The sequence below is a fragment of the Heterocephalus glaber genome, unplaced genomic scaffold (assembly GCF_053883595.1).
Source record: "Heterocephalus glaber isolate CG9 unplaced genomic scaffold, H.glaber_assembly_v1.0 deba00001472, whole genome shotgun sequence".
NCBI classification, from domain to species: Eukaryota; Metazoa; Chordata; class Mammalia; order Rodentia; family Bathyergidae; genus Heterocephalus; species Heterocephalus glaber.
The window spans coordinates 69,111,478-69,125,779 of NW_028258315.1; the positions used below are offsets into that span (position 1 = coordinate 69,111,478).

The 14,302-nt window shown below is 45.0% G+C and overlaps 2 protein-coding genes across 7 annotated transcripts in view; both read left to right on the top strand.

Moving 5' to 3' along the window:
- Positions 1-270: 270 nt before the first annotated feature.
- Positions 271-8,259, top strand: Tmppe (transmembrane protein with metallophosphoesterase domain). 2 transcript variants are annotated; one of them, XM_004857841.3, is made up of 2 exons: positions 271-409; positions 2,930-8,259. In XM_004857841.3, the coding sequence occupies exon 2, from the start codon at positions 3,037-3,039 to the stop codon at positions 4,378-4,380; it is 1,344 nt and encodes a 447-aa protein (XP_004857898.1). In that variant the 5' UTR covers positions 271-409; positions 2,930-3,036; the 3' UTR covers positions 4,381-8,259. The 2 variants fall into 2 exon arrangements, with proteins under 2 accessions (XP_004857898.1, XP_004857897.1); XM_004857840.4 differs by lacking the exon at positions 271-409 and adding an exon at positions 592-692.
- The window catches only part of Glb1 (galactosidase beta 1), a 144,389-nt gene continuing 130,361 nt past the window's right edge, over positions 275-14,302 (top strand). For 4 of the 5 annotated variants that reach the window (XR_015439519.1, XR_015439520.1, XM_021238708.2 and 1 more), the window contains exon 1: positions 275-409. Coding sequence is in view for 2 of the 5 variants with exons in the window: in XM_021238708.2 (XP_021094367.1) it covers positions 338-409 (72 nt within the window). In the remaining 3 variants the exon portion in view is untranslated. Of the gene's footprint in view, positions 410-566; positions 693-14,302 lie in introns of those variants that run through there. The other variant, XM_004857838.4, reaches the window with a different exon arrangement.

Below are 14,302 nucleotides of genomic sequence, written 5' to 3' on the forward strand. Positions count from 1 at the left end.
AGCAGTGCTCTCAAGCCAGCGACGCTGAAGGAGCCCCTGGTCCAAATCCAATCCCTGTGCACATTACCAAGCAGCTGATTGCAGGGCCTCCCTATCTCCATTCCCAAAGGTCTTCCCTCCCGAAGACGCTGACAGAAGCGAGATAACCCTACGTTGCAGTCACAAGGCTGCGTGTGAACCGGCCTCCAGGGTCCCCAGAGCTGGCCAAGCAGGGTGGCTCCAGGGCCGGGGTGGAGCCAGGGCCGGGGCGGGGCGGGGCGGGGCCAGGCGCGGGTCCTTAGTTAAGGGAGGCCGGGCGGCTGCCCCGGCGCCCACTGCGGAGCGCGGAGGCCGGAGGATGGTCACGTTGGGGGTCGCGCTCCACAGCCTCGCTCAGCTCTTGCTTCTTGGTTCTGCGCTCGGCTTCCGGGTAAGTGCGCGGGCCCCCACGCGGGAACGCACTGGTAGAGGCCGGCTGGAGGGAGCCCCAGCTGAGGCCGCGGCCCCTTGCGGCCCTGCACGGTGGGCGTCCGAGACTCCGCGCGCCCGGGGCCCCGCAGGTGGCGGCGGCGCGCAGGCAGTGGCCCGGGCGTCCCGTCGGGGGCGGGGCGGGGCGCGCGCGCGTCCTTCCTGCATCCCCAGGACTGTGTTGTGTTCGGCGCCAGCAACCTTTCGCGTGACTTGTGTTTCCCTTTGCGTCGCGAGGTTGGCAGGTGAGGTGCGCCTGATCCTTCCAGCTTTGGTTTTCCGGGAGGGGGATTCCTGGTTCGTGGGTGACTGCCCGCCCCAGCGCGTGCTCTGCGGAGCGCTCCGGAAGGAGAAAAACCGGGTCCGGAGAGGCCCTGCGATGGAAACCTTGGATGATTTTCCTTCGGGGTGATCCCTTTTTTCAAACATCTCGTCCGCCTTTAGCCAGGCCCCGCCGCCTGTGTTTTTGTTTTTGGCTTGTTTTTTCTTTGCATTCTGAAGCGCTTTTTCTTTAAGGTTTTGCGGGCCAGGTTAAGGGTGGGAAGAGAGCAGCTGCAGGTGGGCATCAGCGCTGATGAGCGGTCTGGCGAGGCGAGGGGCGCGCACCTGCGGGAAGGGCAGCTAGGACGCAGTCGAACGTGGCTTTTGCCGCCCTGCACGTTCAACACATCAACTTTGTTTCCTCCTGGGTTCAGATGGGCTGAGTCTGTGGCATGTTTTAAGTACAAGCTGACAGAATTCTAGCCCGTTGACTTATAAAATACACCTTTAGGTGAAAGGCCATCGACAACCTATGACAAAATCTATTGAAAACCAAGGTTGAAAGTTTTGGGGTTTTTTTCCCGATACCTGGGATCGAATTCAGAACCTCGTGCTTGCAAGGCAGGCGCTGTGCCACTGAGCCAAATCCCTGGCCTTCCAGGTTGAAAGTTTTAAACTTGATTCTTTCCACGATTCTTGTTGCAAACCGGGTTGGATGAGAACCGAATCTAAATCAAGGTTAGGTTCAATATGGGGAAATTTGATTCGGTTCTCGTCCAGTTCAGTTTGTGACCAGAGTCATGGAGAGAATTGGGTTCGTGAACCGAGGCACCACTGTATTTGGAAAGCAGCTGCTGAAAATGTTTTCATTTGAGGGAAAATGACATTTCCTTCTCCCTCCTGTTACCTTCTTCTTACCCGCATTTTAGTTTTGTTTTGTTTTTAAGACAAATTTTTCTTGATTGGGAGGCCTGGAGTCCACACTATCCAGCTCAGAGCTGCTGGTAAAGAGGAATTTGACAGGGTAAGGGACTCGAGTAGGGGAAGGCAGATCTTAGCAGTTATCTGAGGGGGAAGCGGAAGACATAGGAGTTATGGCTGAGTAACAGGTCCACAGAGCAGATCTTTGGGTGATAGGTGTCCAATCTCATGTGACATCTTCAGGTGGTTGGGAAATGTTCCGTCTGAGCCCACATGGGGAGGCTGGCACTGCAGCAATTGTTAGAGGTCTCAGAGTCCCTCCTGGGCCTAGAGGTGAAGAAAGATACCATTATTTTCCTGTTTGAATTTATTTAGAACAGTGGTCTCGATCTTTAACTGTCCTAAATAGACAAAATTTTAAAATAAAATTAATTTCTTTAAGAAGTAGTATACCTATTACATGTTAATAAACATTTTAATGAAAAATAGCATATTTCTCCCAAAGTTCTTCTTGGAGTTGCATTGTTTTACATAGTGTCTGTCTTAATAGACAGAGTTTTATATCTACTTCTGCATTCAGTCTCTTGCCAGACCACATGCCAGGAAGCCTCTGGAAAAGTCCACTGTATGCATGAGAGGGAGTGAGAATGGAAAAAACACTGCTAGCTTAGTATTATTAGGAAAATAGTTTTGACTAAATGGACCCCTGAGAGGGTCTCCCTGGGTTACACACTGAGAACTACTGATTTAGAATAATGTTTTTCTTATTGTCAAATTCAGCTCATTGTGAAGAAACTTATAGGACACTATAAGAAAAGAAAAACTGTAGTCAAGTGTGATGGTACGTCCCCGTAATCCTAGCACTCTGGGATGCTGAGGCAGGGGGACTGTAACTTCAAGCCTAGGCTGGGCAACTTATCAAGACCTTGTCTCAAAATAAAAAATTAAAAACAAAAAAGGGTTGGGAATGTAGCTCAGTGCAAAGAATTTGAGTTCAGTCCACACACATGGAAAGAAAAACTATCCATCGTGTCACCATCTGGTGACATTTACTAATAGAGTATAGTCAGTGACTGATATTTCAGTGGCTTGGTTTCTAGGTGGGTTGGGCAGATGTAAGCAGCCTTCGGGTTTTGAATGAGGACAAAGGCCGGGGATTTAGCTCAGTGGTTCTGCCGCCTGCCTCCAAAGTGCAAGGTCCCGAGTTCGATCCCCGGTACCAAAAATAAAATAAAAGTGTTTGAATGAGGACAAAGATGCTCTGTTATCCCACAAAGCTGATGCAGGTTCCTGGTTGCAGGCGGAGCTGAGCTGGAAGCCTCTTGTTGGCCACTGTTTTTCTAAGGAACTCGCCTTCCACCGCCCACCTCCACAGAACTGGCAGGGACTCTTCTAGGAGCAGAGGAAATGGCGCTCTTCAGGCAGCTGTCCCCGGGCTGGAAGGCTGCCCTGACTGCAGTCACTGTCTTCGTGTCTATGATCATCTCTCGTTCCTATCTGGCAGAGACTCTTGACCTGAGGGCCTGGCGTTGGTTGTTTCGCCTGCAGCTCACCCTCTTTGTTAACTCACTCATGCTCATTGGCTCCCTCTACATTTGGCGTAGCACAGTGAGCAACCTCAGCCACTCCCAGGCCGGGCAGTCCACCTGTTTCTGGCTTTGGAAGCTGACCGTTATGGTGTTTCTGGCACTGGCCCATTCTAGTTTCTTCACCATGTTCTTTTTGGTGGCTGAGGAACCCTATCTCTTTTCCATGGCAGCCTACTCCTGCCTGGGTGCTTATGTCATCATGCTATTCTTCCTCTTCATCCTCAGCGGGCTGGAGCAAGCCTACCAGCTCTTGGCCTGGCGCAGAGGTAGGGTGGTAGGCAGCCTCAACAAGTCACAGGAGCTGGCGCTCAGGCCCGCCCTGGCGGTGGTGGTGACCACCGTGCTCAGCGTGATGGGCCTTCTGAATGCTGCCCAGCCCCCAGCTGTGAAAACTGTGGCGGTGCCCATTCATCAGCTGCCGCCTTCTATGAACAACCTCAAGATTGCGCTCCTCTCAGACATCCACTTGGGGCCTACCGTGGGCAGGACGAAGATGCAGCTGTTTGTGAGGATGGTGAATGCGCTGGAACCAGACATCACAGTGATTGTAGGTGACCTCTCTGACTCGGAAGCCTCTGTCCTGCGGACGGCTGTTGGTCCCTTAGGCCAGCTTCATTCACGCCTTGGCACCTACTTTGTCACAGGCAATCATGAGTACTACACATCAGATGTCACCAACTGGTTTGCCCTGCTGGAATCCCTGCATGTCCGGCCTCTTCACAATGAGAACGTAAAGATTTCTGCACCAGGTGCCCGACGTGGTGAAGGGAAAGGTGATGACTGGATCTGCTTGGCAGGGGTGGATGATATCGAAGCAGACATCCTGCGGTACTCTGACCATGGCATGGACCTTGGCAAGGCCCTGGGGGGCTGTAGCCCAGACCACACCACCATCTTGCTAGCCCACCAGCCCCTGGCTGCCAAGAGAGCTCTTCAGGAGCGGCCAGATATTAACTTGATCCTTTCGGGACACACACACGCTGGGCAGCTCTTCCCATGGAACGTGGCAGCTTATCTCCTGAACCCCTTCTTTGTAGGTCTCTACCAAGTGGCCCAGGCTACATTTGTATATGTCAGCCCGGGCACGGCCTACTACGGGATACCCATGCGGCTGGGGAGCAGGGCGGAGATCACAGAGCTCATCCTGCAGCGTGTTCCCTGAGCCAGCACTGCCCCGGCGCCCCTGCCCTGCCCTGCCCTTCACCTTCCATCCCTCTTGAGAGTGATTTGCCTGCTTTACCTCCTCCCCAGCCTCTCCTGCCCAGCCCTGCTGACACCCCCTTGGTCACAAATCCTGATATGAACAGCGAGGCCACCAAGCCACATATAAGAGAACAAACATTATCTCCCAGCTGGTGTGGAGTGAAGTGTCCTGCAGAGCCGGGGGGGAGGAACCGCAGCATTGGGTTGCTGCAAAGGGACAGCTCTAGGATGCAAGGGCAGGAAGTGGCAGGAGTGTTGACTTCTTGGTGTTTTGGAGGGGTTTTTTTGGTACTGGGAATTGAACTCAGAGCCTTGCACTTGCCAGGCAGGCTCTGTGCCACTGAGCTACATCCCCAGCCCTCTTCTTGGTGTTCTTAAACCCTCATTAGGGCTTAGGTGGTTTCCAGAATCGCTGATCCAGAGCCTTTCTGGACAAGGAGTGGTGTTTCTAGGTGATGTGGGAGAACAAGCAAGATGAGAAGCCCCTTCCACTGCTGGAGGAGAGTTTTTGTTTTCCTCCTTGGTTCCGTTGGAGTTACCTCTGTTGAGGGAATCAGCAAAACCTGCTTGAACCCAAGGCCTCTCCTGTTTGGGCCTTGAGATGCTGCTGGGCTGGGGTTGGTGTGAGAAGAAAGAATGAGCACTATGGCAGGGGGTGGTGGTGCTGCTGCTGCAGAACTCAAAGTTTTGCTTCCCTTCTCATTTTCTGTAACACTTGAGTGAGAAGTGTAGGGATGGGCTCCTTCCCTGTTGAGAGATAAAGAAGTGAAGGCAGAGAGAAGCAGGGGCCGAGCAACAGGATAAAGTATGTTGGAGTGCAGGGGTGTAGCTTAGAGGTAGAACACTTGCCTAGCATGTACGAGGCCCTGGGTTTGATCCCCAGAGCCTCAAACAAAACCAAATTAAAAATTCAACAAGCTGAATTGGAGATTTGGGGCTAGAATCCAGGTCTTCTGCCTCCCACTGAGAGTTCTTTCCATTTTGATGGTTAAATAGCTTTATTAGTTACAGATGAGTACAGTATTCAACTGCAGTTAACCACAAAAAAAGGACAGACAAGGCCATAGAACAGTGATGGTGAACTGTTTAGATGAACTTTTAATGATAATAGCCCTCTGTGGCACATGTACCATAGGTTCGCCACCACTGCCCTAGAATCTGTTGTTTTTTCAAAATGTCAGTTGAGAATGACTTCAGTTTACCCATAGCTGCATGGAGCAGAGTCTGGATTCAGTTGTAGGCTGCCTACTACATTTGAAGATGAGTCGGAAAACTGGAGCCTCAACTTCTCACCCCAGGTTTGGGTCTGGTTTTTTGTGAAAAGCTGAGGTTCACTGTCTTCCTATGGGGAAATTGAGCCCCTTGCAGGCTTCCCTGCAGAGACCTGGCTGTGGAACCAGGGAACTCTCCTTCCTGCTGGGTAAAGTCCAAGCCACCTGCTTTACCCCATAAAAGCTGCCCTTGGGGTGGTAGACCCAGAATGATAGGGTCATTTTTACTGGCTTTTGGACCCATGGAAAAACTGGTAGGAGTTACGCTGTGGAGTGACTCCAAACCTGTTGGCCTGGCTTTTGAAAAATGCACAAGAGCCTTTGACTTTGGGCTGCCAGTAAGCACCCCTAGGGAAAGGCCTTACTGAGAAGACTGAGGGCCTGGGCTCAGCACTGACTTCTTGCTAAATGATTTTTTTTTAGACCTGGGACTGAGTCCTTCCAACAGGAAACACAGACACCCCCTTTGCTTGAAGGCCTTACCCTGCTGCTCTCTAGTAGGGGGGCAGCATTGGGTATGTGACGACCTCACAGAGCCTTGGCTTCCTTCCATCAGCCCTGAGATGGGACTGATTAAGTGGGAGTAGTTGTAACTATCTCAAGATTGTTCTCTTGGGAGGATAGTAAGACAGGCGTGAGTTCCAGGTGGTGCAGTGCACACAGCCCGCACTCAGTGTTAGGTTAATTTTTCACTACCACATAGGGCCTGCTGAGGAACTATGCTGGGGACAGGTGCCCTGGGAATTTCTGGAATAGCCAGTCTCGGGGGAATTGAGCAGGTAGTGAGTTGCTTAGGGAGTTGCATGGCACCAGCTGTCAGGAGGTTGCCTTCCTCTGCCTGCATTATCTCCTTGTGTATTCTCTGCCTGGAAGATGGAGTTTATTCATTTTCTCTTTATGGTCCTGGTATGTATTGGGGTTTTGGGGGATCCAGGAGACCATGCCTTTTTGTTCCTGGGTAGCCAGGGTATTGACAGGCCATCCAGTCAAGTCTAAGAAATGTCTTTGAGTTGAGGCTTTGATGGCATCCTCGTTTTTTCCTCCCTGTGTAGAATGAGAGCAATGGAAGTGACCCTGGAGAGCCTTTTCAAAAATTCACTTTTTGTGCCAGGCATGATGGCCCACACTCATAATCTCAGCACTTAGAAGGCTGAGGCTGGAGGATTATCATGAGTTCGAAGCCAGCCTCGACTCCATAGTGAGTTCAAGTCCACTTGACCTACAGAGCAAGACCCTGTCACAAAAAGAAAACAAGTTCCAGGCCAGCTTGGCTGCATAGCAAGACCTTGTCTCAGAAAAACAAAAGCAAAAAACATTTTATGGATGATGGGACTCTAGGAGGGGTTGCAGCTCAGGGCCCAGTTTGCTGACCTCCATCTCCAGGCACCAACCATCCTCAGGAAGGCCACCCTTCCACATGCTTCTTGTGACCCAGCAGCATTCTTGGCAGTTGTTCTTACTGCCTTTTCAATTCTTTTTTGTTTTGGATTTCACCATACTAAGCTAGTTGGTGCCATTTCATTCCTACGTTTTAGTGTAGCATTTGACTTAACCACTATACCCATTATTTTACTGCTACTTGATTTCTGGATCTTTCTCATCAGTGTCCAGGGCTTGATGTAATTAGCTTTCATAGGTTTTTGTTGTTGTTGTTTCTGTGGTTTTTGTTTTGTTTTTTGTCTTGTATTGCCTTTATTTTCTTTTGGATGCCATCATTTTGTGCTCTGTGGACCCTTTGTTTACTCTGGAATCTGCTTGACCCCTGGAAGTAGGTCCATCCCACATAATTGAGAAAGATCCACACCTTCTTATACTTGATTTGTATACCCTGACTGGGCAGGTATTTTCCCAGTAGAAAGTTCTCCATTACTGTCTAGATGTGTCTTGGTCAGCAGCTCCCTGTGGCACTCTGTACTCTCTGTTCAGTGTTTTCTTAAATCCAGGGCATTCACACTGAGCTATATCCCTAGCCCTTTCTCGTTTTTATATTTTTATTTTTTTGGTACCAGGGATCGAACTCGGGTCCTTGTGCTTGTGAGGCAGGCAGTGGAACTACTGAGCTAAATTCCTAACCCGGGTCTCTCATTTTTAAATCTTGAATCTTGCTAAGTTGCCCAGGCTGGACTTGAACTTTTCATCCTCCTGTCTCGGCCTCCCAGAGTATAGCCTCCTGCAAGTATAGGCATGTGCCATTGCACCCAGCTGGTTCAGTGTTCTTAATCCTTTTATTATACTGCCATTGTCACACTGTTTTGTTCATGCTTGTGGGAGGAGTGGTGAAGACTGTGTCCTTGAAGCTTGATCATTCTTTTTAAATTAGGAAATGTGTGCAGCACATGCTGTTCACATTCCTTGGGTGCATTGGTATTGTACATAGCACATCTTTCTTCCTTTTCCACCCCCTTGATCATTCTTTGAATTTTCAGTTTCTTAATGTTAAACACAGAATGACATGTAATGTTTTTTAAAAATTAATAATGTGTGTAGTATGCTATTGTTACAAAATTTCAAGAAGTGCTAGGTTCGTTTCTCAGCACAGAAAAATAAAATAAAATTAAAAAGCGTAACTGTATGTCATGATTATATCCAATAAAACTAACTGGTTTTAATATCAGGTAATATTGGTCAGGAGATTTGGAGACAGAAGCCAGATCTTCTACCTCTCAGTGGAAGTGATTTTTCTACTGTATTTTCTATTGAGTTCAGTTCTTTTCATGTTTTTGAATACATAACCTGCAGTGGAATCTTACTGGATATGATAGTTTCACTTTTAATCTTTTGAAGACCCTGCCCATACTGTTTTCCATAGAAGTTGCACCGTTTTTGCAATCTTGCCAGCAGTGCACAAGTGAATTTTTCTACATCCTTGTCAACACTTGCTACTTTCTGTTTTGGGTTTGGTTTTTTTTTTACCTTTTTATAATAGCCATGCTAATGTGATTGGGTTGGTACTTTGCGGTTTTCAGAGGAGTGATGTTGAGCATTTTATTCTGTGCTCATTGGCCATTTGTTACCACCTTTGAAAAAATGTCTGTTCAAGTCCTTTGTGCTTTTAAAAATAAGATTATGTGATTTTTGTTGTTGTTGTCATTGTTGAGATGTAGGAGTTCTTCATATATTCTGAATATTAATTCATTAACAGATAGATAATTTGAAGATATGTTCTTCAATTTTATAGGTTACCTTTTCACTCTGTCAATTGTGATTTTTGATGCATAAGAGTTTTTAAATTTGTTCCATTGGTTTATCTTTATTTCTTTTTTATAGTACTGGGAATTGGACCCACGGTCTGACATATGCCAGACAAGCACTCTACCACTGAGTTACAGGCCCAGGCCCTTTAAAAGAATTTTTTTTTTTTAATGTGAGACATTTTGGCTAAATTGCTCAGGCTAGCCTTGAACTTTAGATCCTCCTTCCTCAGCTTCCTGAGTTACTGGGATTATAGGAGTGTATCACCCTGCCCAGTTTATCTTTTTTTTTTTTTATCATGTGTGCTTTTGACATCACATCCAAGAAATCTTTGTCAAACTCAATGAGTATTTTCCTTATGTTTTGTTTTTGTTTTTTTTGGTACCAGGGATCGAACTTGGGTTGCAAAGCAGGCGCAGGAACCACTGAGCTAAATCCCCGGCCCTTCCTTATGTTTTCTTCTAGGAATTTTATACTTTTGGGTAAAACATTTAGGTCTTTAGTCTGCTTTGGATTCCTCTGGGTTGGGGAGTGTGGTGCTAGGGATTGAAGCCCCTAGGCCTTGTGCCAGTTAGACAGCTGTTCTGCTGCTGAGCTATATCCCCAACTCCTTGAGTTGATTGTATATTATGTAAGATAAGGGTCCTTCTTCATTCTGTTTTTTTTTTTTTTTTTGGTACCGGAGATCAAACTTGGGTCCTTGCACTTGGGAGGCCGGCGACAGAACCACTGAGCTAAATCCCCAGCCCCATCCTTTTTTTTTTTAAAGGCAGGGTCTCCCTTTGTAGTGCAGGCTGGCCTTTAACTCTCTATGTGGCCCAGGCTGGCCTGGAACTCATGGTGATTCTCCTGCCTCATTATAGGTGTGCAGCACCACACCTAACCCACATTCTTTTGCATGTGGATATCCAGTTTCCCCAGCACTAGTGTTGAAGAGACTGTTCTTTCTCCATTGAGCAATCTTGGCATCGTTATTAAAAGTCATTTGACTGTGTACATGAGGGTTTATTTCTGTACCTTCTATTTTGTTCCATTGGTCTATTTGTCTTTATGCCATTATTACGCCATTTTGATTACTGTAGCTTTGTAAAATGTTTGGAAATGAGGATTTAGGAGTCTTCTGACTTTGTTCTTTTTCTATACTGTTTTGACTATTCAGAGTCTTTTGAGTTTGAATATTAGCAGGAATTTTTCTCTACTTCCCTCCCTTCTTCCTTTCCATCCAGAGAGGGTCTTACTATGTAGCCCAGGCTTCCCTTGAACTCGTGATCTTCCTGTCTCAGACTCCTCGGGTCTGACATTACAGGTGTAAACCACCATGCCCAGTGGGATGAATGACTTTATGATTTTAATAGGGACCATGTTACTGTCTCTGAAGATAGCTTTGAGGGGTATGAACATCTTATAATACAATATTAAGTTTTCTAATCCATGAAGATTGGAGTAGTGTTTTATAGATTTCAGTGTCCTTCACCTCCTTGGTTAGGTTAATTCCTAAGTTTTTACACTTTTTGATGCCTTTGTAAATGGAATTTTTTTTTTGTACCGGGAATCAAACTCGGGTCCTTGAGCTTGCACAGCAGGTGGCGAAACCATTGTAGAATTGTTTTTTAAATTTCCTTTTAGGTCTGTTCATTGTTAGTATATAGAAATGCAGCTGATTTTTGTGTGTTGATTTTGTATGCTCCAACTTTGCTTTATTTATTCTAACAGTTTCTTTCTGTGTAATCTTTAGAGTTTTCCATAAAACCATGTCACCTGCAAAGAGATCATTTTAAACTTATTTCTTTTTTTTTTTTTTTTTTTTTTGGTACCGGGGATTGAACTTGGGTCCTTCTGCTTGCGAGGCAGGCAGCAGAACCACTGAGGTAAATCCCTGGCTAGATCATTTTATTCCTTTACAGTTTGAATGCCTCTTATTTCTTTCTTGTCTAGTTCTTAGAATTGCACTTCCTGTACTGGGTTGAATGAAAGTGGCAAAAGCAGGCATCCTTTGCCCCATTCCTGATCTTAAAGGAAGATTTCAGTCTTTCACCATAAGCTATAGGCTCTTCATATATGGCCTTTATTATGGCAAAATAGTTTTCCTCTATTCTATGTCTTCTATGTTTTTATCACAAAGGAGTATTGAATCTTATCAAATGCTCTTTCTGCCATTTTGGTTTTTGCTCTTCATTCTGTTAATGTGATTGCACTGGTGTGTGTGTGTGTGTGTGTGTGTGTGTGTGTGTGTGTGGTTGTATGTGTATACTGGGGATTGAACCCAGCGCCTTTGTACTGAGCTACATCCCGGACCTATTTATTTATTTATTTATTTATTTGAGAGTAGGTCTCACTAACTTATTAAATTGCCTGGACTGGGCTTGAATTTACAATCTTTCTGCCTCAGCCTCCCAGAGTGCTGGGATTATATGTGTGTGACACTGTGCCTGGCCTTACTGACTTTCATGTGTTGTACCTTTCCAGGAGTAAACCCAACTTGGTCATGGTGTATAATGTTTTTACTGTATTGTTGAATTATTTTGCTAATATTTTGTTGAGGATTTTTGTGTCAGTATTCATCAGGGATATTGTTCTGCCATTTTCTTATCTGGCTTTGGCATTAGGATAATATTGGCCTCATAGAATGAACATGGAAGTGTTCTTTCCTTTTAATTTTTTGGGAGAGTATAAAGAAATTGGAGTTACTCTTTTCTTTCTTTTCTTTTTTTTTTTTTGTGTACCGGGGATCGAATTTAGGACCTTTCGCTTGTGAGGCAGGCGGCAGAACCAGTGAGCTAAATCCCTGGCACCCTGGAGTTACTCTTATTTGAATGATTAGTAGAATTTCCCTGTGAAGTCATTTGATCCTGGATGGGCCAGCCTTCTCTTTCTTTCTTGTGTGTGCCAGGAGATCAAATGCCGGAGCACTCTACCTTTGAGCTACATCTTTTTGTATTACATTTTTAATTTTTGAGACAGGGTCTTGCTGAGTTGGCTAGGCAGGACTTGAACTTGTGATCCTTCTACCTTACCCTCCCAAGGTGCTGTGATTACAGACATGTGCCACCATACCTGTTCCTGAGTTTTTCTTTGAGGTTTTTTTTAATACTGGGGATCGAACTCATGACCTTGTGCTTTCGAGGCAGGCGCAGTGCCACTGAGCTAAATCCTCAGCCCCTCTTTGAGGTTTTGACTAATGATTTAATCTCCTTCCTAGTTATTGATGTGTTAAGATTTTCTGTTTCTTCATGATTCAGTCATTTAGCATAGAGTTGTTCATGGTATTCTCTTCTTAGTTACTTTTCTCATTGCTAAGACAAAATACCCGACACCCAAAGTTAAGGGAGGAAAGGTTTATTTGGCTCACAGTTTCTAGAAGTTTGAGTCCATAGTTGGCTGGCTCCAAGGCAGGTGACATGGCAGAGGGGCATCACAGAGGAGAAACAGCTCATGGTGGGCAGAAGGTAGCAAAGCAAGTGAGGGACCTTACCAGCTTTTTTCTGCCCCTTTTATACTCTATCTAGGCCACAGAGATTAGGGTGATGCTAAACCAATCAGTGAACTGATTTAGTAATCACAGACCCTTAATCCCAGCACCACACACTCTAGATTCAGCCACCTCTGAAAGCCTCACCTATGATTAGATGATACTTTGTGGGGACATCTAGACACAAACTGTAACGTCTTCTACCTTTTTATTTCTGTGACATCAGTTGTAATCTCCCCTCTCACTTTTGGCTTTAGTTATCTGAGTATTCTCTTTTTTCATAGTTAATTTAGCCAAAGGTCAAATCTTTTTCAAAATTCCAACTCTTGGTTTATAGTCTACTGTTTTTTTCTATTCCCATTTTATCTCTGTTCTAATCTTTCATTTCACATCTTCTGCTAGTTCTGGATTTACTTTGTACTTTTTCCAATTACTTGAGGAATTATGTCTTTATAATTCTTTTGTTTGAATCAGGATCTAAAAACAAGTTCTGCATATTGTGTGACATATTTCTTAAGTTTCTTTAGTATGTGACATCCCTCCACCTGTATTGTATAGCATTTACTTGTTTAAATTCTCTGGGTTGTATGTCTTAGACTCTTTTGGATTTTGGATTTGTGGTGGTGTTTAACATGTTCTACTATCCCTCATATTCCTTGCGGACTGGTAGATCTACTGCTCTGTAATAGGTTAGAACTACAGGGTGGATAGATTTAGATTCAAGTTTTCCTCTTTTTTGGTGGGAAGACATCATTGGCTCAAAGATGCTAAGATTGAGCTGTGGGCCCATGTGTTACCAGTGTGATCCCTTCCCTAGAAATTTCCTCATTATCTTTTTGTCTAATGGTTCAGCAGTCATTGATGATTGTTGCCTGAGGTTATCATTTCACTAGGAATCACAAAATGGGGTTTTTTTGGTTTTTGTTTTGTTTTGTTTTTTGGTACTGGAGATCGAACTCTGGACCTTGTGCTTGTGTGGCAGGTGCCAGAACCACTGAGCTAAATCCCCACCCCACAAAATGGTAACTTTAATTCCACCCTTCTGTATTTACTCATTGTGGTTGTTCTTGTAAGAAGTCCCCTTGTCGGTTGGCTACTCTAAAAAAAGTCTGTAGTAAAGTCAAGACAGATGCTAGATTATTTCACTTAATTGATTAGTTGTTAGAATTGTGAATTGGTTCCCTAGAAACCTCCCAGGATGACCAGAAAACTTTTCTTTTGCATGAATGGGAATATTATTATGAATCTGGATATTTTTATGTATGTAATTTTTTTAGTTAATTGAGATGATAAGTCTTTGTTTGTTTGTTTGTTTGTTTTTGGTACCGGGGATCAAACTGAGGACCTCGGGCTTGTCAGGCAGGCACGGTGCCACTGAACTACATCCCAGGCCCTGAAATGATCAAACTTTTTCTTTCCTGGTTCGAGGAATCGAACTTAGGACCTTGGGCTTGCAAGGCAGGCACAGTGCCACTGAGCTAAATCCCCGACCCTGAAATAATAAATCTTGATGTTCAAAATACCCCATCTTTGGCCAATTGGAGCCACTTCAAATTAGTTTCTATATTATTTTGATCTGATCATATTTTTTGAGCTTATTTTGTATATACCCTGCCACAGTCTCAATTTCTTGAAGAAGCAATACTAGTTACTTTCAGTGAGAACTGTTTAAACACCATAATTTAGATGCTAGATTAGCACCTGGTTTAAATTGCTACTAGGTTAGATTGCTTAGATGATTGTTTTTGATTAGTGTCATTTCTTAGCTGTTTTTCAGTATGTATTTGTAGGAAATAAAATACTTTTGTAGATTTTTTTTATACCCTGTGATTACAGGATTTTCACTTTATTTTCTTTCACTTTGTCTTTTCCACTGAAGTTTTTGCTTGTTTGTTTTTGTTTGTTTTTCTGAGACAGGGTCTCGCTATGTAGTTCAAGCTGGCCTTGAA

Bases quoted from the DNA above. Each gene is read 5' to 3' on its own strand.
- Tmppe (XM_004857841.3), top strand. From the start codon at position 3,037: ATGGCGCTCTTCAGGCAGCTGTCCCCGGGCTGGAAGGCTGCCCTGACT.